Below are 26,860 nucleotides of genomic sequence, written 5' to 3'. Positions count from 1 at the left end.
AATGAGTTTGATGGGTGAAAGGATTTATACAAGATGGATGGCCTGCATTTAAATACACTTTGTGGGCAGAGACTGGAAAAAGTGTTGCTGACTGAAGTGAAAATGGATGTGCAGAACCAGGGAAACTAGAACTACCAATGAGTGGGGGGAGTGGATATGCGGACATCAGTGAGACAGTTGAGTGTAATAATGTACATAATGTACCCGAGCCAGCACTAAGACAAAAAATGGGAATGAGACATTTAGAATAACACATCAAGATAGGGATGGGACAAAGGGATCACTGCATTTCATGTATACTAATGCCATGAGTATTAGGAACAAGAAAGAAGAATTTTTGGCCTTGATTGGCTCTTCCTGGCCACAGGTCATTGGCATTAGTGAAACATGGCTGACGGAGATGATATAGTTAGTGGGATAGAATGTGTAGGTTATAGTGTGTTTAGGAGGGACAGAGAGAATAAAATGGGGGAGGGGTGTTATTGATGATAGCTGATGAACTGCAGCCAAGGAGAATTGAAGTTGTATCGCAGGATAGTGAAAGGAGCTCGTTTGGGGGCTATTTGGTGTGAGATTGAGACTGGCAGAATAAAATATACAGTTGGATGCTGCTATAGACCAGGCGATGGAATAGATGGTGGAGATAGTATGCATAAACAAATTGATGAAATGAGTGGAAGGAGAGTAATTATTATGGGGGATTTCAACTATGGTAACATTGATTGGAAGGAGGAGAGGACACATGTGAGAAAGGAAATGGATTTTATTAAATTATTAAGGGATAACTATCCGAGACAGCATGTAATTGAAAATACTAGGGGTGTGAGAGTGCTCGACCTGGTAATAGCTTCTCAGAATTTGACTGTAAGGAATATGACCATGTTGCCACCTCCCAGGTCAAGACCTTATGATCACTCTCACCATATTGGCGAGAGTGATCATAGGGTCTTGACCTGGGAGGTGGATAAAGTTGTGGAATTTTCGATTAAGACAGGGTATATGTGGAATTACCGTGCTGGCAAGTATGAAAAGCTTAGGAGATTGCTTGGATCAGTGCCATGGCATGAACAACTGCAAGGGCTGGACATCGATATAGCATGGGAAGTGGTCAAGGATCATTTACAGAAGGTTATGGCTGATTGTATACCTAGAGTCTGAATAGTAAAACAAGTAGGGGTTAAATGGATGAATAACGCCATTAAGCTTGAGCTGCAAAAAAAGAAACAACTGTGGATTGAATTTAAAGAAGGGGGTGACCTGCAGGCACATGAATGGTATAAAGTGCAGGCCAGAAGGGTAATGAGTGTGGTAAGAAAAGCAAAAAAGGATTACGAAAGAACATTGGCCATGCAGGTTAAGAGAATCCTAAACAGTTTTTCAGATATGTAGCAAGTAAAAGGAAAAATGTACATGGCAGAATGATTTTAAAGAATGCCGATGTAGGGAGGTAACTGAATCAGTCGATATAGTGGAGTTACTGAGCACGCACTTTGCAAAAGTATATCATCCAAGTGGTGACATTGAAAAAATGAAGGAACCATTAGTTTATACGGGAATTGTGATGAATAAAGTGGAGGTGAATAGTCTATTACAGAACCTTAATGTGAATACATCTGTGGGATTGGATGGTATACCGGCACAGGTCTTGCGTGAAGTGGCTAAGGAATTACCAGTGCCCTTGACCATGTTGTTTAATCTGAGTCTCGGGTCTGGTTTAGTCCTGAAGGTGTGGAAAGAGGGGAAAATAGTTTCACTGCATAAAGGAGGATCCAAGACTACGGTTGCAAATTACCGACCGATTAGCATATCAGGAGTCGTTGTCAAGGTCTTGGAGAAAGTAGTCAAGGGGAAAAATACAGGAATGGATTGATGAAAATGAGTTACTGTACAGGGGACAGCATGGCTTTGTGAAGGGTCATGCCTCAGTAACTTGCTCAAGTTTTATAACACAGTGACGGCTGAACTTGATAAGGGTAATGAGTTTACAGTGATACTGCTGGACCTGGCAAAGGCATTTGACAGAATACCACATGGAATTCTAATCCGTAAACTACAACATATGGGAATGGATATAGGGTTGGTGAGATGGATAGGTGGGTGGTTGATGGAGAGATATCAAAGAGTAGTTTATTCAGGAGTAGAGTCCAAAAGACGGCCTGTGAGTAGTGGTGTGCCGCAGGGTTCTGTTCTTGGACCACTGCTGTTTAATCTGTTCATCAACGATATAGGGAAGGATTTAAGTGGAACAGTTCATTTGTTTGCTGATGATGCAGAGTTGGGTAGAACGATAGTGAATGCAGAAGATGTCAAAATCTTGCAGGATGACTTGGATAGATTGGAGTTCTGGGCTAAGGAGAATGGATGTCAATTTAATATGATAAAATGTAAAGTTATACATTTTGGGGTGAAAAGATTAGCAGCAGTATACCACATTGGTGGAACTGTACTCCAGGAGATTGATGAGGCCAGGGACTTGGGAGTGTTGGTGGATAGGGAGATGAAGTTTAGGGGACACATTGCAAAAGTAGCTAAATCAGCTCATCAACTCACTTGGTTGTTGAAAAATACCTTGACGAGCAGAGACAAGCAAGTTATAGTACCTTTGTACCGAGCCTTGATAAGACCTCATCTCGACTACTGTGCCCAGATTTGGTCACCTCGGTTCCTTTTTGATGGAGAGGATCCAGAGGCATGTAACTAAGATGATAGCAGGTCTATGGAATGAACCATATGAAAACAGGTTGAAGATTTGTGGGTTGCAGAAACTAGTTGATAGGCAGAAAAGGGGAGATATGATTGAGACATTCAAATTGCTAAAGGGATTCTATAGGATAAATTCAGAGGATATTTTTGAGATCAGAACTGGTGGTGGGAGAACTAGGGGACATCTGTGGAAGCTGGGAAAGAGTGTGGTTAGCAGGGGTGTTAGAGCTGGGTTCTTTACTTTTAGAGTGGTAAATGAGTGGAATAAGCTGCCAGAGTCTGTTGTGGGTGCTATGACGGTGAGCGAGTTCAAGGCAAGGTATGATAGATAGGATAAATTCAGAGGATATTTTATCCTCTGAGTTTAATAATAATAAGATAATAATAATAATAATAATAATAATAATAATAATAACCAGTCCATGTCCTGAGCAGAAATCCAACAGGTATTTGCCATTATTATTAGCTTTTCTCTTTTCTCTAAATTTCCCCAAAATATTTTTATATGTCTGACAATCGTTTCCTACTCTGCTATTTAGATCCCCAACAAGGACAAGGACCAACTTTTACTTTTTCATTGTGTCAGTTGCTTTCTCTAAAGCTTCAAAAAATTCCTCCATTTCTACCTTAGTAGAACCTTTGGGACTTTAGGCACAAATAAGTGTCATTGTCCAGTTCCCCATTCTCATACTTGCCGACATCACCCTACTTGAGACTGCCTGCTATTCAAGATTAGCCTCATATTTAGTGTTGAATACTATGGCTATTACTCCTTTTCTTTGATTGTCATTGTCTGAATATAACATTTTGTATTTATTGCTCAGAATGATCTCACCAGTTTTTGTCTTTGTTGTTTCATCACCCCTATTATGTCGATCTGGTACGTATCTAATTCCTCAGCTAGCTCCATTTCTTTGCCATTCAGGCTTCTTATGTTGATAGTACCAATCTTTATCTATGGTGATGTTGAGTTGGGGTATGTTTTCAGATTTGTTTCAGTAGCTGACTTTTCACTGTTTACCCTGTTTGCCTGGAGAAAACAATGGGGTCTTGTTTAACTGGGTGACATCCCAGCCAGCATGAAATTTCGTCATGTTGTATGATCATTTTGTATTTTGAGTTAAGCTAATAAGAATACAATTTGGTCGGGTAAACCCCAAATTGTCATCCCATCCTCGTTCGTTCAGTATCCAGGTAGATACCCAACAAGGTACTCCATGAGTAGGTGAGGATTGAACATTAGGTCCGAATCCATGGTCGGTTCTCCGCATTCTTTTAAAGGCTATGTGGAGTCTCCTCTCAGTTATAGATCTTTGACCCTTAAGCACCTCTGGTAGGAAGTCAGCTGAATAAATTTATATGGAATAAAAAAAAAATTAATCAAAATGTTAAATTAGCTGTATACAAGAGTGTTCTATCCAATTTTAACTTATGAATCTGAATGACTCAAAAATAAAACACTTGATCAAAGACTAGAGACTACAGATATCAGAGTTCTGAGAAAGATTAGTGAACAGATGGCATCAATGACAGTATTTAATTAAAGATGAGGATATTAGAAAAGAACTTGCCATTTTTAGCATTTAGAAATGTGTTAGCAGATATAATCTGGGATAATGGGTAAAGAAAGAATAGCAAAACAAGCATCTATTGTCAGGTTAGGAAGAAAAAGGCCTAGAGGAGGACCAAGATATAGATAGATTGATACAGCAAAAAGTGCGTTAAAAGGCAGAAATATAAATCAGTTAATGTTGGAGTCTTGACAGATAACAGATCAATTTGGCAGAAAATTGTTGATTGGAAGTTAGTAATGGTGTAACTTTTTCATGTAGTACTATCATAATATTCTATACACTCCCCTGATTGTATACAGGAATTTGATGATGGTGTTAATGGATAAAATCTGTAGCATCTTGGTGTGTGTAGGGGGTATTTTTGTGTATTTTTGGTAATCCATATATTATTGAAGACCAAGAACTGAAGGGTTTGAGCATTTCTTTGTGATTTCAGAAGGCCAGGGAAAGAAACTATTTTTTAGCAGACTTTTTAATTTTTTGATCTGAGATTTGGTGGGATCATAATCTAAAGAGCAGTCTCTGAAAACAATGTCCATTTTTCTATTGTATTCACTGGTATTAATAATAACAGCACTTCAGTTATCAGCTGTGGTGATGATTATACTCCTATTTTTGTGTAGTTTCTTGAGGGAACTGAATTGGCAAGATAGATTTCTTTTCGAAAGTGAAGATTGAGAAAGAATGCTAGAGATGTCAAGCTATTTCTGGAGTTTAGTAAAGGACATTGCATTCAATGTTGAACATTAGGTATCTAGTACCAGCACTTGCTTCAGAACAACTAACAGTAACACTGCTCAGCTTTTTTTTTTTTTTTGACAACATGTTAACTAGGAGTACAAGTTTAGAATCTAAGACTGTTGTACCTTTTTTGATATGTTTATTTTTTATTTTTAAGAATTCTTTCTGAGCAGATGCTTCTGAAATCGCAAAGAGAATGGTACAAAGTTCAGTGTTCAGAACAGCAGAGAGCTCCAACTGAAATGAGCTGATGGCTGCATTGGTAGCAGCGAGGACGATACACATGGCAGTGATCTGTTCCCATAGCAAACGATAACTGGCACACTCGTAGATATTGAGGGATTTTTAGATTTGAACTTGACATTAAATTTCATGCCATTTGATAATATTTCTGTATCCCAACATCTTTTAAGTTTAATAAAGGCCAGTCTGTTTAATTCTTTAGAATCTAGAATTCTCTAATCAAAATTACAACTTACTCACACTATATCTTCACCATGAGTAATTATAATCCACGTGGTAAGGCTTAAGTGGTGGGAGAAATTCATGTTAGAGGCTTAATGGAGTGAAAGAGAATAATGCCCAAGACATCACCAGGGAGTATAATATGAGACTTGTAACACACACACACACACACACACACACACACACACACACACACACACACACACACACACACACATGGGACAAAAGACTAGAGTCCTAACTAGGTGGAGGCCCTCTATGATGGAAGCCTGAAATATAAACTTGGATCTCGAAGTATTAGCATTTCCCATATTTTGTTAAGCTTAATACAACCATATTTATTTAAATTAGGCTGATTTCTGAGAGCAGCTGCAGATTCCAAAAATAGTCTTCTCTTCTAAATTTACTGCAATGGAACAGGGTGGTCTTTTTCCAATTGATTCTATGAGTTGTATATAAAGCATGGTGCCCCACCTAGTTAGGACTCTAGTCTTTAGTCCATATGTTTCACTTAGTTTTGTGTTGTCTTTATGTGTATAATACAAGTTTCATATTGTATTATACACACAAAGTGTATAATATCTCCTGATGATGTCTCAGTGACTGAGATGAAATATCTCCCAGCAGTTAAGCATTTACACATGGATTATGTGTAATCCATCAACAAGCAAGTGAAGGATATACAGGAAGATGGCTTGATGCAAAATGCCTACCTTACACCTATTTTATCTCTAATTTATTCAACTGGTGTTACATTTCTTAGAAAAATCCAGTACAAGTCTTTAGGAATTTAACTAAATCGAATGACTATTTTACTTGAATAACCTGAACTCTCTCACACACACACACACACACACACACACACACACACACACACACACACACACACACACACACACACACATCTTTGAATTCCTAGTTGATTATTTTTGCAATGGGCTGCTAAAACATCCAACTACCCTTCTAAGCATCCATTTGTCCCAGAATGTTATATTCCTGGGTTTGTCCTGCTGGCAGGTTGTTCAAGTGATTAGTACTTTTGTTCTCCAAACAGAAGGCCATCTATTTGAATCCCATTGTGGGCATAAATGTTTTTTGTGAATGTGATTAAGCAATAGATAAATTTCACTGTTTAATGGGATAACACAACAATCAGAGTGGTGGTCTCACACTAGGAGCCGAATGGTTTGAAAAAGTCCATAAGTTGTCTCAGTGCTGTAGATAGTACACAGATGTACAATCAACTCCAGCAGTTCATATGTAAGCCTTATGTAGCAGTCAAGGCCAAATATGATGACAGGAAAATAAATATTAGTTACTTAAATATAAAGAGCCAATAGGCTTCATTTCGGTGAAATAAACATTATTTAAATTAAGGGGATATTAAATCCCACATTGTTTTAAAACCGTATAAGAAACTTAAAGATTGGAGTCAGAGAATTTCATGCTGAATATAGTATAATAAACTATAAAAGTATCGGCGACTACTAGCGTGAGCTAATGCAAGTAGTCCAAGTACGTAGTACAAACTCGGGCAACTCGCAGCAAAGGTGGTAAAGTTCTGATCGCTATTCTTGGTATTTTCCATAATGTAAAACACATTTCCTAGGAAATGCATGCTGTTATTACATTATGATGGGAGGTCACTACCCAGACCGGCTTCAGCCTTTATTGAGGCCTCATCAGTGAGTAACTAGACCAAATTAATACCAAAGGGTATAGCGAAAAGAACTTATATACTCTACTATGAGTTGTCAAAAAGGTGCACCCATTAAGTTACTTAAATATAAAGAGCCAATAGGCTTCATTTCGGTGATATAAACATTATTTAAATTAAGGGGATATTAAATCCCACATTGTTTTAAAACCGAATAAGAAACTCAAAGATTGGAATCAGAGAGTTTCATGCCGAATATAGTATAATAAATGTGTTTTACATTATGGAAAATACCAAGAATAGTGATCAGAACTTTACCACCTTTGCTGCGAGTTGCCTGAGTTTGTACTATGTACTTGGACTACTTGCATTAGCTCACGCTAGTAGTCGCCGAAACCTTTATAGTTTATTATAGTATATCCCCTTAATTTAGAATGAAACAGTATATACATGCAGTGGCACAGCTATAGCTTTTACCACTTGGGGTGATTCCTGAATTTTCTGCCCCTCTCAATACACACCAAAAATACTACAAAAGTCAAAACAACGTATAGGGAAATAAATTAAAACATTATGTTTATTTTTGAAGTAAAACTTTAATTCCAACATTCTAAAATGTTATTTTTTGCATTACTGTTAGCAAAATCATCAATGACATTGGTGAAGTCTATTTTATAGTAATTATAGGTAATTCTTAATCAAATTTAATTTAGAAAAACTCTTCTCACAACTATCAACATTTACAGCAATTGTGAGGAAAATTTGCAGTAGTATTACAATATTTGGAACTGAGTTCTCAATACTATTTTAGAATAAAGAGCAAAAGTTCAAAAAGGTTCAAAGTGCCATCCAGGGTGGACTGTCCCCCTCCACCCTTCACCTAGATACGCCACTGAGTACATGTTATAAAACATATTCCTTTCTGAAAATTTATGTCATAAGTCAAGCTACTTATAAAGTCATAATCATAAGGTCACTCTCCATTTAGAGGCAAAGTGACTGGATTTATATATTATAAATCTCAATAAAGCTATCCTAGTTTATATCACACATGCCGCATAGTGATTTGCAAAAACATATTGCTCTTGACATTTCTAATTCATCTGACTGGATCTGACATGGAGACCTACTCAGCAAATTGTCATCTATAGTCTGCTTTCAATGTAATTTTCTGTAAGTAGATGGCCAGTTTGCTGTGTTCGTGTGCTATAGTAGATAGCTTCGGATTTATATGCTGATTCTGAAGTGCTCTTGGACTAGGACACACTCCCTTTCTCCTATACATAAATGACTTTCTCTCATCAACCACAAATTCTAGCTACAGTTCAGCTGATTACAGTAGGCCATTCCTCTTAATTATTTAACAAACCTTACATTGCTTAAATATTCTAAGTTTCAAGATCTAAAACTAATTAAACACTTAATTAGTTGTCTTGAACTCTGGTCTCTATAATTTCCTTACATGAGATAAGGACAACCAGCCACCTTCAACACCATGGGGAAAAACAGTGCAGTTTAATTTTATTAATTTTTGTATGATAAAATATCTTAATATGCCTCACCACTTTGATAATACTTAGGTCATATATAGAAATTACATCTCTCCTCTGAGAAAAAAGCAGAAGTGAAGAAATAGCATCAAAGTCAGATTTTCATATAAAATATGAAGACAGACCAGAATTCAAGCTTTATCAAGAAGAAAGCTTGATTCTAGAATGTGTGAGCAGAGCTAATCTAAGGTGATATGGTAACTTAAAACAGAATGAGAGAGGAAAAGAAAGTCATCAAGTGTTTGATGCCAGGAATGCAAGGAAAGATCCACAGAATAAATAAGGTACATGTGAACTGACACTGTTAGTACTGCCACAGGAGTCCAAAATGTTAGTTTTGACAATATCAGAGATCTGACAATTACAGATTAATTAAGAAGAAAATTTTTGATAGGAAGTTAGTAATAATGCAAACTTAATTTTGTAGTACTCTCATAGTATCATGTACACTGCTTGAGGATGCAGATCAAGAATTTGATAATAGATGATTATGAATGGAAAAATAAGAAAAATGGAAGTCATAAATAGAATATTCTTTGATTAGAGCTGTTCTTACTTTACAGTAATTCTTTCAAACAACATGTGTACCCTTACTTAACTTCTTAGTTGCTGTATACTATGAGTACTGATGAATAATTTATTACTTCAAGTGCTTTTTCATTTGTACATACATATAAGACAGACCAAAAATGAGATTTAGACAGAAAGAATATAAAAAGATTCAACTAAAGGTCCAATCAGCCCTTTGTCTCAATATGCCAAGATGAAGGTTTATTTTAAAGGAAGAGATGCTTCATTACAGAATAATCAATTTACTCTTTCCATTTTGTTTTATGAAACTTCTATGCAATAATAATTTAGTCAAAATTTAAATTAAGGCTTTATACAAGATGATACTCTGTTATCAAACAGGTTGTGTGCCATTGCATATGGGACCAAAATGATAGTTTGTTAGAGTGAAGAGTTTGCTATTGTGACATCATATTGCAATAACACTGATGTAATAGGGAAATAGGACATTTTCCCCATGTTAGAGTATCAATCACAAATTACTGTAATGGGATCTGCTAGAATGAAAACTGGCTATATAAAAAATTGATATTAAATTGAAGAATCCTATTAATAATAATAATACATTCAATTTATTTAGAAATTTTAAACAGCAAAAGAAATAAAATTTTACCTTCAGATGTTTTCTATAGTTGTTGTAGACGACAGCTAGAAATATATTCATGAAAATATATAAACATATAATTAAGTACACAATAAAGAACAGCGAGTACCAACGACTGTGATCAAAAGCAGGCATCCTACAAAATGGAAAATAAATATAGTTTGAGAAAATATATAGGAAATTAACACTCCACAAATTAATTTTTGTTCTTTAGGCTAGATATTTTAACCATATAAACTGGGCATGCTGTATTCAAATTTGATTTCAGAATTTCTGTGTCACCCACCATATTTAAAAGAAGTAGAATATAATACTTTTATAAATACTTTTTGTAAATAAAATACTTGATATATATAAAAAGCTAAAATACATTGTTACAAAAGTTGCTTTTTCACTAATTTTTTTTTTTTTCTAAACAGTTTCTGGAGAAATTTCTGACAAGAAGCTAAAATACTGAAATTTTTCTCTCTTTGGTCAACTTGCCCAATCAGGCCACATCCCAATGGAACTTTCTACCATGCTCATCACTTATTGAACCCAAGGTGATTGCAGAATAACTAACAGATTATATATTATATAATAATTATATAATAGTTAAAGATTATATAATAGTTCAAAATACAGAGATAATATATAACACAGGCCTGCAAAATTCGAGTGATGAAAAGTTGTCTGGAAATTATTAACTGTTTCCGATTTATTTTTGACTGCTGATTTCAAATATCTCTTCCATTTTTCTCTAAATAGTTTTAAAATGCATTATATTAAGTAAAATAACAGTCTTTAAAATTTTCCATAAACATTTTTGGAATGAAAGTAGTCAAAAAAAGTTTTTTAATTAAAGTAATTAAAAATTAATCTTTAGTACATACATTATATTTCGTTGTGGTATCTTTTTCCTTCAAAGCTTCTTTTTGAACTTTTTCTGTGAAATTCTTTACCCGGGTTGTCTCTGTGCAACATCCAGGAATAGTCCGCCATCATGATGACATTCTACCTGCGCCGGATACCTTCTTTCCATCTCCTTGATGTCTGGAATTGCTCTTCTTGCACTGACAGTTCCCAGATTCTCAGTAAAGTAGTCTAAATGAGTTCAGAAAGTGCACTTTTAAGCTCATGGAGCATCCCAAATTATTGAATTTCTGTAGCATGTCTTCCACAATCATTTTATAGTTGGTTCCTTGTGATTTCCTAAAAATTTGGTCACCACCTCTTTCAAAGCTTTCCACGCTTCTTTTTCAACAGTTGCCATTTTTTTTTTCTTCAAACAGTTTATCCTTCATAAGTTTCCTGATGTTCGGACTGATAAAAATATCTTCTTTCAATTTTGCTGTAGATAATCCCAGAAATTTTGCACAGATGTATTTAAAACACTCTCCTTCTTTTGACAAAAAGACTTGACAAACTGCTTCATCAATCCCAGCTTTATGTGAAGTGGGGAGGGTAAAAGGAATTTTTCCCAAGCAACCAAAGTTTTATGTAACACATTTTTACTTCCAGATTCTAATGTGACTCTTTCCGGCCATTCTTTCTTGATCCAATGTAGTTCTAGATCTCAGCTGTCCCACTCGCACAAACAGTGGTATTTGGTGTATCCTCTTTGTTGTCCCAAAATCATAGATATGACTTTGAGATCAGCGTAAACTGTCTGTCCATGATCATTGTACTTAAGTTTGTTGAGAATATAGGCTAAATTTCCATATCGTTCTTTCAAACGCATGGAATATGCTACAAGCATACTTATTGTAATTATGGAGAAGCACAGCTTTGAGGCTTCTTTTTGAGGAATCGATAAACAACCTCCAATCGATGACTTCATATTTTACGTTGAATTTGCTTATCAGTGCGGGAATAGCTACAGTAAATGAACTAAATCAACCTTCCTCTGAAAAGTAAGGAAGAAAATCTCTTTCTCTATATCTAAACCATGAGAAAGAAGTGACAGGGGCTAACAAATTATTTTCGTTTAGTCTCGAGCCTAGCAGTTTTACAGATTCCTTAGGAAGACCCAAATCTCTGACTAAGTCGTTTAAATTGGTCTGCGAAAAAAGTTCAGGTGGGCCACTTTCTTTATATTCGTCAACATTGAAATCTTCAACTTCTTGATTTGAATCGCTGCTGAGTGATTCTTCTAAAATTTGTGGAGGTTTTGGCATGGGTATTTCAGGACCATGTTCCACTAGGCATATTGCAGATGGTAAATTAGGATGGGAAATGTCTTTTTTATTTTTCACATTAAAACCTCGAACGTTCAAAGAACAGAAGTAACAGTCATCAGTATTATTGCAGGGTTCCCACCATATCATGGGAATTCCAAAACGGAAAGATTTTTGTTCTCCGTTCGATCACCTTCTTAAGTTCTTCTATACCAATGGAACATACTATATGCGACACCCATGGCTTATCTAAGTCACCAAGTTTCATCCCAAAATACACATAGTACACTTTTCCCACGAAATTTGTAATGTTTCTTCGTTGTTTTTTAATCACTAACTCCCCGCATATGTAGCAGAAAATGTTAGGTGAATTTTTGCAACCTCTTTAAGTCATTACAAACCACTTAAAACATAGTTAAATGAATTTTAACAAATGACATCAACACTATTACATGACACTATGTAAAAACAATTAAAAAAACTGCAAACACATTAAATTAAATCTTCACACTAACTTAGAAAATATGCCACTTTCAGAAATATGATAACCTTAGTAGTCAATGACTAAAGTTCAACTAAAGAATCACACAAGAAAATGTGTCTGTGACAACAGGAAAGTCATCTGTTATCTCAGCAAATCAGATTCAAAGTAGCCACCTACACTTTTATCTTCATTCCTACCTCCCTCTCCTATCTTAAGAATCAGAAGTTTCATGGAAATTTCTTTATTTACCATAAAAAGGCACTTATACAACTAATTAGCTGTAAATAAATGAGAATGAAAATAAATACCAATGTGCTGAATTTAAATCCAAATACTACTAATAAAAGTGATAAAATTAGAAATTGGGTAAAATTGGTGGGTGATGGAATTTTTTTACTATTTTTTCTGAACTCAGCACCTAAAAAATCTATAGGAATCAATTATTACTTCTCAGACAACTTTTCCATTGCAGGCCTGAGTAATTTAGTTTAATACAGGTCACAGATTAATTAGATGCACCATTCCAACATATCATGACCTGTTTGGCCAAGTGGTTAGTGTATCTGCTCTCAAGCCAAAAGGCTGCAGGCTCGAATCCTGCCATGGGCAGGGATGTTGTGATTGTCCGTGAAAATTCTAGTGGTGGTGGTGACTGGCAGTAGATACCATTGGTGTAGATGATGATGGTAGTTGCAGTTTGCTGTAATTGGTGGATTGAGTGGTGGAGATGAAGAGTTATGAAGTAGGTGCCCTCCCTTGATGAGTCCATGAACTCCTTGGAGGTGTATCACGTAATAATAATAATCTCCTTAATGAGAACAGAAACAAATGGTTCAATTAAAAAAAATTATGCTCCCAGTTTAATTCTAAATAATACTAATGCATTAATGCACAGGGGGACTGCTTAAGAGTTACAGCCGAATAGCTGGAGAAGACTACCAATTTAGGATTTAGCCATTCAAATAATATAACATATTGGCTGAGACTAAAAGACAGTAACGATAAAAAGATGAAATGTCATGCCGAACTAGGGCTTTGTCCAGTTACACATGGCACTAGGACAAACAGTGAAAATTTAGCTACTAAAACAAAGCCAAATTCAATATCAGCAAAAATGAATGCAGTTACTACCAATGTAATAAGAAGTATTAATGGAAAAGAAGTCAACTGATAGAATAGCTAGAGAACTACCACAGCAACAAAACGTATTACCAAGACAAAGAAGATTAAAACAGATGAGAATGTGCTAAATAATAACTACAGGCTGTTATATTCAGGCAACGATGATCAGGGAAAGAGTAGCTACAGGTTCAATACTAAACACAACCTTTTTGAATGGAAGAAGATTTCAAGTGGTTATGTAGGCAATTTCAAAATAGAGAACTGAACAATGGAACTGGGCGAGTGGCATTGTATGGCGACTCCATTATTAAAGGTGTGCTAGAGGATAAAATGCACAAGGTATGTTTTCCAGGCGGTAAAATGAGTAGAGTGATTGAGGCATTGAATATGAGGCGAGAACGAGCAAAAGAGTTAATTGTATTAATTGGTACGAATGATTTGAGAGAGAACAAAGAGCATGTCAAAATGAATGTCAGGAGACTGCTTGGAAAGATAAAGGAGAATAGTGTGACAGGAAGGGTGGTCAGTGTGTTGCCTAGGTATGATTGTGGTGAAATGAGGCGGAGAGCAAGGATTATGAATGATATTCTGGCTGAAATGTGTGAGGAGATGGGAGTACAGTTTGTTAATGTGTGGAATGAGTTTGAGGGACGAAGTGAGCTGTATGGGAGCGATGGACTGCATTTGAGTGGTTATGGTGTGAGTCGCTTGGAGAGACTGCTGCTGGAAGGTAGAGAAGTGAATAGAGAGAATGAATCAGATCGAGAGGGGAGTGATGTGGAAGAGCAGGAGAGTAAGACAGGAGAGATTGAAGGAGTGGAAATGAATGTGGAAGTGAGTGGTATGAGTATAGATAATGAGAGAATGGGTGTGCAAGAGGAGCAGGGAAACGGGGAGGCTCAGGGTGGATGCTCTAAGAGGAGGTGAGAGAATGTGTGGGCAGGAAAGTAATGGGATGATCAGGGATCAAAAGGAAACAGATGGAATTGCAAAGGGTTCTAAAATGAAGAAGCAGAAAGGGAAATGGCCCCAGTCCAGCATGGAGAGATCACATCGAGTGAGTGGTATCAGTGGAACTAGCTGTAGATCCAGAAATGAGTTGTTGTGTTTGTATACCAATGCTAGAAGTATAAGAAACAAGGCGGATGAAATGGTTGCACTAATTGCGTCTGTGCACCCAGAGATTGTCGGAATAAGTGAGACATGGTTAGATGAGGATGACATCCTGACAGGAATAGAGATGGAAAGGTATGATGTGTTTCGTGAGGATAGAAGGGGTAAAAAGGGAGGGGGAGTGCTATTGATGATAGAGAAAGAGTTATGTCCATACAAGGTAGAGATGCAAGGGGGAAATGGGGCCAGTGGTTTTGAGGCAGTATGGTGTGAGATAGAGGTGAATAGAATCAAATACTTGGTGGGATGTTGTTATAGACCTGGTAATGTGGATGGTGGTGATAGTGAAATGTATGGTCAAATAAGCCAAGCAAATAAGAAAAGGGTGATCATTATGGGTGATTTTAATTATGGCAATATAGACTGGAATGAAGAGATAGCAACTGGAAGTAAAGAAAATGAGTTTCTTGAGTTTTTGAGGGATAACTACCTCAGACAGTATGTAACAGAGGGCACAAGAGGATTAAGGGTCTTGGATTTGGTCATCTCATCGGAGGATGTAATTATCAATGAGGTATCAAATCATCCACCAATTGGTGAAAGTGACCATGAGGTGATTACTTGGGTGGTTGCCAGCAGTGCAAGGACCCCTGTGAAAAAAGGGTATATGTGGAACTACAAGGGGGGTGATTATGAAGAGCTCAGGAGACAGCTTGCAGGTGTAGCATGGAATGAGGAGTTAGCTGGAAAAGAGATCAATGCAGCTTGGGGGATTTTCAAAAAATATTTAGTGGATGCAATGTCTAAATGTATACCACGGGTGAGAAGGTTAAATAAGTTAGGTGTGAGATGGATGAATAAAGAGATTAAGCATGCAATACAGAGAAAAAGGGCATTGTGGAGGCAGCATAAGAGAAGTGGAAGTAACCAATTTCATGAGTTCTACAAAGACCAGGCAAGGAGAGTGACTTGGTTGGTGAGAGTAGCTAAAGAGAGGTATGAACAGCAGTTAGCTAATGAAGCTAAAAAGAATCCTAGGGAGTTTTTTCGATATGTAGCCAGCAAAAGAAAGAATGATTATGGAAGGATGACATTGATTGGAAGAAATGGTATAAAGACAGCTGTTGCAGAATGTGTGGTGGAGATACTTAATGAGCAGTTCATAAAGATCTTTCAATCTTGTGAATGTGACTTCATGGAGAGATTAAGAGCAGTTGATGATGGGGAGGAGAGACTGACTGTAAGTGAGCAAGAGGTGTTTGGGGAGTTGAGTAAACTAGATGTAAATAAGGCTGTGGGACTTGATAATATATCATCGCGTATTCTGAAGGAATGTGCCAGAGAGTTGACACCTGCCTTGACATATTTTTTTAATACGAGTCTTTCACTTGGTCAAGTCCCTAAAGAGTGGAAGGAGAGCAAGATTGTGCCACTTCATAAAGGAGGTGATCGAACTCAAGCATCAAACTATAGGCCTATCTGTGTGTCAGGTGTTGTGGTTAAGTTGTTGGAGAAGCTTGTGAGAACTAGGATCCAGAGTTGGGTTGACAACAATGGTATAATCTTTGATGGACAGCATGGATTTGCTAAAGGGAGGTCGTGTTTTAGTAATCTACTTAGTTATTACAATAAAGTGACTGCTTCCCTGGACAGAGGAGAAGGATACACAGTAATATACTTGGATTTCGCAAAAGCTTTTGATAGAGTACCTCATGATAAGTTGACAGTCAAACTAGAGCAGATGGGGTTGGATATTAGATTAGTGCATTGGATTGGAGACTGGCTATCTGATAGGTATCAACAAGTTGTGTATGGGGGTGCAATATCCAGGAAAAGGAAAGTCACTAGTGGAGTGCCTCAGGGATCTGTTTTAGGGCCATTACTATTTAACTTGTATATTAATGATATTGGCGAAGATTTGGATGGAGATATTCAGTTGTTTGCAGATGATGCAAAGTTGGGACGAACCATAAAGAGTAGTGAAGATGTTGTGGCCTTGCAAGAAGACTTGAATAAATTGAGTGATTGGGCAAGCAAATGGGGATGTGAGTTCAATGTTGCAAAATGTAAGGTTTTAAAATTTGGAAAACAAAGATGGGATGCAGAATTTATGCTTGGTGAGAATATATTGTTGGAAGTAGAGGAAATAAGAGATCTGGGAGTGATAGTGGATAAGGATCTAAAATTTAGGGGTCACATCGCCAAAATTGTGAAGACAACACAAAGACTTCTGGGAATGATGAGGAGGACACTGACGTGTAGAAGTAGGGAGATTCTTGTTCCATTGTATAAGGCTTTGATTAGGCCACACATGGACTATTGTGCCCAGATTTGGTCACCTGGTTTTCAGAAGGATGAAGAGATGTTGGAAAGGGTCCAAAGGCGACTGACTAAGGTAGTTTCTGACCTCTGGAATGTCGAGTATGAGGAAAGATTGAAAAGATGTAATTTGCAGAGACTAGTGGAGAGAAGGAAGAGGGGAGATATGATAGAGACCTACAAGTTGGTAAGGGGTTGCTATAGGATCAATGGTGGAGAAGTTCTACAGCGAATAGTGGGAGATCAGAGGAGAACCAGAGGTCATCCCTGGAAACTGTATAAAGAGGGTGTGAGTAGGGGAGTGAGAGGCAGGTTTTTTTCGTGCAGAGTTGTGAATGATTGGAATGCCTTGCCTGAGAGTGTAGTGTCTGCAAGGAGTTTGAATGTGTTTAAGACCCGGTATGATGAGATGTGTGTGAGATAAAAGGACCTCCTAGATGAGTCTTTGACTCCACGAGGTCTTGTTTAATAATAATAATAATAATAATAACTAATTTGTGCCTATGATCCAACAGAAAGTTGTACTAAGAAACTATTCAAGAACATTTCATTAATATTCCAAACATTTCATTAATATTCCACTAGATGCAGGGGAATTTTTTGAGTTATTAGAGAAAGAAGCTAAAATAAAGAAAAAGGAAAAATCCAGTCCTTAATGGAGATCTAAACAGCAAAGTATGAAATAAATTCTATGAGTATAGAAATGTTTGAGGAAAATCTAAAGAAAAAGTGCAAAGCTAATACCTATCAGATTTCTGTTCAGGACAGACTAGTCATCATAATTACCGTATTTCGACATAAAGATGTGCACAAACATTCACATGGAGAAACACAAGAAATAAAAAGTCCCACTGAGAATGCTATTGCAGACAGTGATATCTTGATGCCGGTTCAGGATAGAATAGTATATAGGGGATCTGAAATAGGAAGTGATCATCTTAATTTTAAGAAAGATACAAAAATGAATAATATAAAAAGTTTAGAAAATAATTAATGTAGAGCAACTTTTAGAGGTGAAGTATAAACTCAACTATACAAATATTATTAGAGAAAAATGAAAAACTTTTAAAAGAACCAAACCTGGCAATCTTAAGAAAAACTTTGAAGACAATATTCACTGATTCAACAAGCAAAGAGGTATGTGGTAAAGTGGCCTGCAAAGGCAGAAAATGGTGGTGGACTAGAAAAATTAAAGAGAGTAGAGGAAAGAAAAAAAAAAAATGTATGAAATGTACCTATCAAATAAGTGAGCATGAGTCCTGAAAGGACTCATGCTCACTTATTTCTTTATTTCTAAAAACACTTTATTTCTAAAAATCAGATTTTTAGAATTTTTTAGAAATCACTTTATAAATAAAGTGATTTCTAAAATCACTTTATTTCTAAAAACAATAGATGCCAGTGCTGATTCTTTGCTAGCATTAATTAAAACTTAGAAATTAAAAGGATATGAAAAGAAAACTAAAAAAAATTATTTATTGGTATTATCATGCTATGAAGTTAAAATGTTTTTGGAATAAGAACAACAGCGAATATAAAAAAGTAAGTAAACTATATACACAATAATTTTTAATAAAAGTTTATATAGTATAGTAAATATAAATAAAATTTTATATAGTAAATATCTTAACAGATGTAGTACAAAATGGAAATTTAAATTTCATTGAACTAAATTTACTTGCATACAATTATAAAAAAATTATTAAATATTACAAATTACTAATTGTACCGCTTCTGCATGTTACAGAAGCGGTACAATTCTGTATGTTATCGTTAATAAGGTACTGGAACATCGTACCATCCTCCCAAAAAAAGTACTGGAAATTTGTAATCAGTAAATTTTTACCTGTTTACCTAGTATGCAAATAAGCTTAGTTAGTTCACAAAATTTCCACTTACCACTATTTCTATTGTTAAGACATGCTACATAAAACTTTTTTCTCCAGTCATCTCTTCAGAAGGAGTTCAGAAATGCCATCACCATACCCTATATCCGTGGTACATCAGAAAAAATGGCTAAGACTTTAAAAAAGTAGAACCTTCACACAGCATTTAAGCCGCACCGCAAACTTGCTACCTTTATCCATTCTACCAAAGATCAGCTCCCTCCTCCTCTCTCAGTGCCTGGGGTTTATAAAGTACCCTGTTCCTGTAAGCTGGCATACTTTGGACAGACAGATTGTTCCATCCACCTGCTTAGAAGAACACAAGTCATACATCTGCAACGTCAACTATGGTCAGTCAGGCCAGGCAGACCATGTTTTGGATACAACTCACAAGATCTCTTGGAAAAAACAATGATGCTCCACCACAGTAAATTCAAAAAAGAAAGACTATTTTTAGAATCTGAAGCAGCTCCCAGAAATTAACCAAATCTAAATAAATATGGATGCATTAAATGTCCAAATATTTGGGAAACATTAATCATCAGAGATCCCACCTTACATTCTAGACCCCCCCTACAATCGCCCATAGAGGGTGCACCACCTAGATAGGACTTTAGAGGCACCCACTTGGTTAGCTTAGTATTTGAGTGTATATTACATTAGTTTTTTGTAATCCCTGAAGACATCTCAGTGACTGAGATGGAATATTGGACGTATTAAAATCTGTTTTAATCCTTTCAGAGTGCTGATACATTCCATTAAGCCTCCAACATTGTGTTGAAAAAGCTAGAAATGGAATAAAGAGTAACATGACATATAGCAACATAAGACATGATAATTAATAAACAACATGAAATGAATTTATCTTGTGTGTGTGTGTGTATACTATATACTCATTTTTATTATTATAAAATTTTTGCCCTAGTATCAAGGGCATCTTGAGTATTTCTTTCAAATTAAACAACAATAAGAGAAACCAGTATATTCAACAATAACAAACACAAAACAAATCAGACTATGATGCTCTACATCATGTACATGAAGTAGAGCATTATGGTCTGATTATATTAAGTCTCTAGCAAAAAATAACTAACAAGATTTAATATACAAGGGTTGTGTGAAAAGTTTGGTAAAAAAATAAATTAAACACATTTTTTTTGGAAAAAATCACCTTTATTTCTCAACATAGTCTCCATCAAGGTCTACACATTTCATCCAGCGAGTTTCCAATTTTTTCATCCCATCTAAAAAAGTAGGATTTGTCAAATTTTGCAAAATGGTCATTGACAGCTTCGATGACATCCTCGTTCTAAGAAACTTTTTTCCTACTGAACAAATTTTTAAGTTTGGGAACAAGAAGAAGTCGCATGGGACCAAGTCCGGAGAATACGTGGATGTGGAACCAATTCAAACCTCCATTTGTGCAATTTTGCCATTCAACGGCCGATGTGTGGGACGGTGCCTTGTCTTGATGAAGGAGCACTTTTTTGTGCACTGATCTTGGCCATTTTTTTCTTCAGTTCTTCTTTTAAATGCTCCAACAATAATGCATAATAGACTCAATAGACTCCTGTTATTGTCTTACTCTTTTCCAAATAGTCTATCATGATAATTCCTTGGGAATCCCAGAAAACAGTGCCCATGACCTTCCCAACTGACAAAATGGTCTTCGCTTTTTTCGGTGCTTTTTCATCAGGCATTGTCCACTATTTTGACTGCTGCTTGGACTCAGATGTGTAGTAGTGGATCCAAGTTTTGTCTATAGTTATAAATTGATGCAAAAAATCCTGCAAATTGAACACTGCCAAACACTGAGTTGAAATATCTTTTCGCTTGCGTTTTTGATTGACAGTCAGCAATCGAGGCACCCATCGTGCACGCAGCTTTTTCATGTGCAATTTTTCATGCAGGATATTATACACCCGTTCAGTTAGGAAGCCTACAATCTCAGCAATCTCATGCACTTTCACTCGGTAGTCTTCCATAATGATACCATGGATTTTGTCAATCATTTCCCTCATTGTGACCTCACTCAGCCGTCTGGAGTGCACTTCATCTTCTATGGACTTACGACCACATTTAACCTCATTTATCCAAAAATAGTCCTTAAAAATGTGAATACAGTCATTTTAAACATTTGCCAAATGAGAACTACGTATTGCATGTGGCTAAAATTTTGAAAGGGGTCATGAAAAAGATGACATGTGCCGACACTGGTATGAATGAACGAATTATGTCACTGTCTAGAAATTTACTAAACTTTTCAAACAACCTTCGTGTGCGTGTGCTTTTGTGTAGGTTATGCAATCAGAGCTACAAATTTCACGTCAATGTGACCATATGATGGGTGTGCATCAGCAGAAAATTTTCCGGGGAGGGGAGAGCTTGAAGACAAATAATTATATCAATAAATTTTTATAATTATTGATTTAATTAAATAATTATATCAATAAACATCTTTTAGCTTTTTTTTATGTAATTATTTGTCACTGTAAACTATAAATACATTATTTAAAATTGTTGATTCTTGACCACAAGGATTAATGAGAATAACTATTATTTAGATATTGGTCAAGTGTAGGTGAATAGCTATTTTAATTACCAACTAGTTTCGCCGGCTTACGCTGTCGGCTTCATCAGGGTACAATCAGGAAAGCAAAGTAAATGAAAATTACAAGCTAAACGTTAACTGGCAATTCTATTTCGATAACAAAATAGTGCACGTGAAACAATACGTGTGTCGCAGATATATGATTTACTTCACATGGTGTATTCCGGTAATTGGATTGTATTTTTTTATATATAATAAGCTATATAAAACACAATGAATTGATAAAAGACCCGACAAGTTTCGTAAGTCGTTTGACTTACATCTTCCGGGGAAATAGGAAACTTAAAGTTAAAACACAAAGAAAAAGAGAAATTATTAGAAATAGTTCAACCGTCTGACTATTGATAAAATTAAAAATCAGAGTGCAGATTCAAAGTAATGATGAGTTACTTGTTGAGATGTATTTTGTAGTTGCAATGAAGTTCATTTCTTGTGTTTATTGTTCTAATTAAAGTTTTCCATATGTCTGGTAGGATTAAACCTTGGTTCCTGTTGAGGTTATCTGTGGAATGGGCAACTGTAGCAGCTTCTTTGAAGATTCCGGAATGGTTGTTTTCTTCTATATATGGCATAAGACTTTTATTCCATTCAATAATGTGGTTGGTTGTAGAGAAGTGGGAAGAAATCCAGAAATATCTTGTCTGTTGTTTCTAACATAACTGATGTGTTCTTTTTGTTTCACTTGGAAGCTTCTAGACGTCTGACCAATGTAACTTAGACCACAGGAACAAGGGATGTCATAAACTCCTGCATGTTTGTAGAAAGGATTGGAATCTTTTGGTGAGCTTAGAAATTTCTGGATAGTTTCAACTGGCTTGAAGGTCACTCTAATATTGTGTGGTTTTAGGAGGCGAGCTATTTTTTTGGAGATGGTACCAACATATGGAATAGTTATAGTAGATATATATTGGGTGTCATCACGTTGTCTTTGTATATCAGAGAAGAGAATCTTGTTAACAAGTCTTCTAGGGTAGCCATTTAGGAGTAGATCGTTAACAAAATCAATATGTTCCACCATACTATCAAATTCACACTAGATCTTGAAAAGAATAAACAACTACTATTCCTAGACATCATAATTAAGAAAAAAGAAAATAACAGTGTCAACTTATCAGTTTATAGTAAACCAACAAATACTAGGCATTATCTAAACTTTAGCTCATCGCCCTACATCTCCGAAAAACTCAGCATCATTCACACACTAAAGAAAAGAGCTATACAATTCACCACAGACCATAATGATCTACAAGAAGAATTAAATAAAATATCAAACAATCTACTCCTAAATGGCTACCCTAGACTTGTTAACAAGATTCTCTTCTCTGATATACAAAGACAACGTGATGACACCCAATATATATCTACTATAACTATTCCATATGTTGGTACCATCTCCAAAAAAACAGCTTGCCTCCTAAAACCACACAATATTAGAGTGACCTTCAAGCCAGTTGAAACTATCCAGAAATTTCTAAGCTCACCAAAAGATTCCAATCCTTTCTACAAACATGTAGGAGTTTATGACATCCCTTGTTCCTGTGGTGTAAGTTACATTGGTCAGACGTCTAGAAGCTTCCAAGTGAGACAAAAGGAACACATCAGTTATGTTAGAAACAACAGACAAGATATTTCTGGCCTTTCTTCCTACTTCTCTACAGCCAACCACATTATTGAATGGAATAAAAGTCTTATACCATATATAGAAGAAAACTACCATTCTAGAATCTTCAAAGAAGCTGCTACAGTTGCCCGTTCCACAAATAACCTCAACAGGAACCAAGGTTTAATCCTACCAGACATATGGAAAACTTTAATTAGAACAATAAACACACAAGAAATGAACTTCATTGCAACTACAAAAATACATCTCATCATTACTTTGAATCTGCACTCTGATTTTTAATTTTATCAATAGTCAGACGGAGACAACTGTTTAGTATGAACTATTTCTAATAATTTCTCTTTTTCTTTTAACTTTAAGTTACCTCTTTCCCCAGAAGATGTAAGTCAAACGACTTACGAAACTTGTCGGGTCTTTTATCAATTCATTGTGTTTTATATAGCTTATTTTATATAAAAAAATACAATCCAATTACCGGAATACACCATGTGAAGTAAATCATATATCCACGACACGCGTATTGTTTCACATGCACTATTTTGTTATTAAAATAGAATTGCCAGTTAACGTTCAGCTTGTAATTTTCGTTTTCTTTGTTTTCCTGATTGTACCCTGATGGAGCCAACAGCATAAGCCAGCAAAACTAGTTGGTAATTAAAATAGTTATTCACTGACACTTGACCAATATCTAAATAATAGTTTATTATCATTATAAATAAATTATTTTCATTTTGGCATCGATTTTAATGATCTCTAATTCTTGGGGGAAAAAAGTATATAGAATTTATAGTTTTTAGCACAATTTCATATATAAAAAATTGACTGGCATATTTTATTAATCGATTAATTAATTAATCCTAAATTAAATTATTTCAGTTTAAAAGCAAAAAAATATAAAACTATCAAGTAAAATAATATTAAATTATATACAATTACCTTTTAAAAATGTAATTTTCTGTTTAAATTTGTTTCACTATAAATTTACAATTCACATTTCCCTCAGTGACTCACTAGACAGAGAGGGAAAAGTAACCGGTCACTGTTCACAAATCAGAAAAAGATGAACCAAAAACAGGAACACGTTTTATTGCTGCAATAAAACACTTGATCTATGGCTACTCTGCTGTGGGCCGAAACAGGTCAACCCATAATAAAATTTTAAGACAGACAAAGCGTCCCAGGGTCCCCTGCAGACGCCCACGACTGTGATTGCATTTTTATTGATGTATGAAAGTTTTGAGAGGGCATAGCGCATCTGCACTCACTTAATTGGTCCAATGCAATTAATTGCGAGATAACTTCGAATACTTCTGGGTAGAGTTGGGAACAACTGCTTTAGGATTTATTAGAAAATAAAAATGAAGGAGAATGATATATTTGGTTGGTATATTTGAAATACTCAAAGATGAAAATATATGAACCATAATTTATAAGATGTGTAAGAACAGGAAAGAATAAGTGTGAGTAGAAACACTTTCATTAATGGTAAATGAATTATTAATAATTATCATTTGTGATATGTGTGTCCTATAAGTTGCTGGGTAGAGCGAATAACATGATCCTATAAAGTCTAAACATGAATAAGTGAATTTATAATGGCACAATTAAAAAAAATTTATGAAGAGAGAGAGTATTGCAGGAATAAATATGGTTTGATGGAGCAGCAAATCATCACGTAAAATTTGTTGCACATTATGTGTATTTCTGTGATTTGTGTATATTTTGCTGCATTTTCCAAGAATTTTATTTTTTATTGAAACCAGTATACATAACATCCGATCATTATCAGAATTATCTACACTTTCAGGAATCCTACATTTTTTTTTTTTTAGTATCAGCGGTTCTTCTGTCTTATCAATCTGATATTTTGTTTACTTAAATTAAGGGGATATTAAATCCCACGTAGTTTTAAAGCCGAATAAGAAACTCAAAGATCGGAATCAGAGAGTTTCTTGCCGAATATAGTAAACTATAAAGTATCGGCGACACTAGCGTTAGCCAATGCAAGTGATCCTAGTACGTAGTACAATACTGGGGCAACTCGTTGCAAAGGTGGGGGAAAATTCAGATCGCTATTCTTAGGTATTTTCCATAATGTAAAAACACATTTCCTAGGAAATGTGTGCTGTTATTACATAATGGAGGGAGGACACTACCCAGACTGGTTTCAGCCTTTTTTGAGGCTTCATCAGTGAGTAGCTAGACCTAATACCAAAGTATATAGCGAAAAGAACTTATGTACTCTGCGAACGAGTTTTCCAAATAGGTGCAACCATTAAGTTACTTAAGTATAAAGAGCTAATAAGCTTCATTTCGGCAATGAAAACATTACTTAAATTAAGGGGATATTAAATCCCACATAGTTTTAAAACCGAATAGGAAACTCAAAGATTGGAATCAGAGAGTTTCTTGCCGAATATAGTAAACTATAAAGTATCGGCGACACTAGCGTTAGCCAATGCAAGTGATCCTAGTACGTAGTACAATACTGGGGCAACTCGTTGCAAAGGTGGGGGAAAGTTCATACATTTCCTAGGAAATGTGTTTTTACATTATGGAAAATACCTAAGAATAGCGATCTGAACTTTCCCCCACCTTTGCAACGAGTTGCCCAGGTATTGTACTACGTACTAGGATCACTTGCATTGGCTAACGCTAGTGTCGCCAATACTTTATAGTTTACTATATTCGGCAAGAAACTCTCTGATTCCGATCTTTGAGTTTCTTATTCGGTTTTAAAACTATGTGGGATTTAATATCCCCTTAATTTAAGTAATGTTTTCATTGCCGAAATGAAGCTTATTAGCTCTTTATACTTAAGTGATATTTTGTTGTAAAAACATCTTATAATACACAGAATATTCATTTTTATTCAGGAACAGATATTTTTTACTGTCTGTTGTTTCAGAAGAGTAGAATAAAAATGTCTCTATATACTGTTAAAAAAATTTGCAACCTCAACAGATGCTATACTGCAAAAGCAAAAGAAAAAATAATTAGCTTTTTTCTCCTAACATCCATTTTCAAATTTTCAGTTCCAGAAAACATGTGTAACAGCTGTTTGTAATACAGCCATCGGATACAGAAAGCACTCAACGCATGACAAGTGACAACGTTCAATTGGATTGGTTGACACAATAACCAATCACAGACACGAGGTGTTGGGTGAGCACAAAATGTTAGCTCACCCAGCCCCGCCTTCTCAGTGGTTTAAAAATACTAGAAAGCTAAGAATTTGACCCGCTGCACCCTCTTTACATCTTTTCTAAGGGCACAATGAAGCATTAGTATATTGTGTTCAATTGAGAGATCTTTAACAGGAATAAATGCAAAAATATAATATCGGTGATAATGATATTTCGTGGATGAGCACCAGAAACCTAGAATATTCGCCCCTGATATATATATATATATATATATATATATATACGGGTATCCCTTGCTTATTACGGTTTTTGCTTAACATGGGATTTGATTAATGTAGCAAAATTAATTGTGAAAATCCCTTTATATACAAGGCAAGAGTTTTGATTAATGCGCCTTTATATTTACCATGCAAAAACATGCAAACCTAGAGGAGTGTTTCCTGGCCAAGAGGAAAAAAGTCACAGCGTGACTTTTTTTTTGTTGCGTCATTGTGAGAGCATGAAGACGTCATTTCTCCCATTAAGCATTAAGGTTGGG

General features: G+C 35.7%; 1 protein-coding gene across 2 annotated transcripts in view; it reads right to left on the bottom strand.

Moving 5' to 3' along the window:
- LOC150104641 (two pore channel protein 2-like) overlaps nt 1-26,860 on the bottom strand; it is a 480,610-nt gene that overhangs the window by 253,081 nt on the left and 200,669 nt on the right. For both annotated transcript variants that reach the window (XM_090395240.1, XM_090395242.1), the window contains exon 7: nt 9,874-10,000. In XM_090395240.1, the coding sequence (XP_090251366.1) occupies nt 9,874-10,000 (127 nt within the window). The remainder of the gene's footprint in view (nt 1-9,873; nt 10,001-26,860) is intronic.

This window comes from Typopeltis vanoorti, chromosome 7 (genome assembly GCF_054136105.1).
Source record: "Typopeltis vanoorti isolate ZY-2024b chromosome 7, IOZ_Tvanoo_1.0, whole genome shotgun sequence".
NCBI classification, from domain to species: Eukaryota; Metazoa; Arthropoda; class Arachnida; order Uropygi; family Thelyphonidae; genus Typopeltis; species Typopeltis vanoorti.
This window is presented reverse-complemented; position numbering and strand designations above follow the sequence as displayed.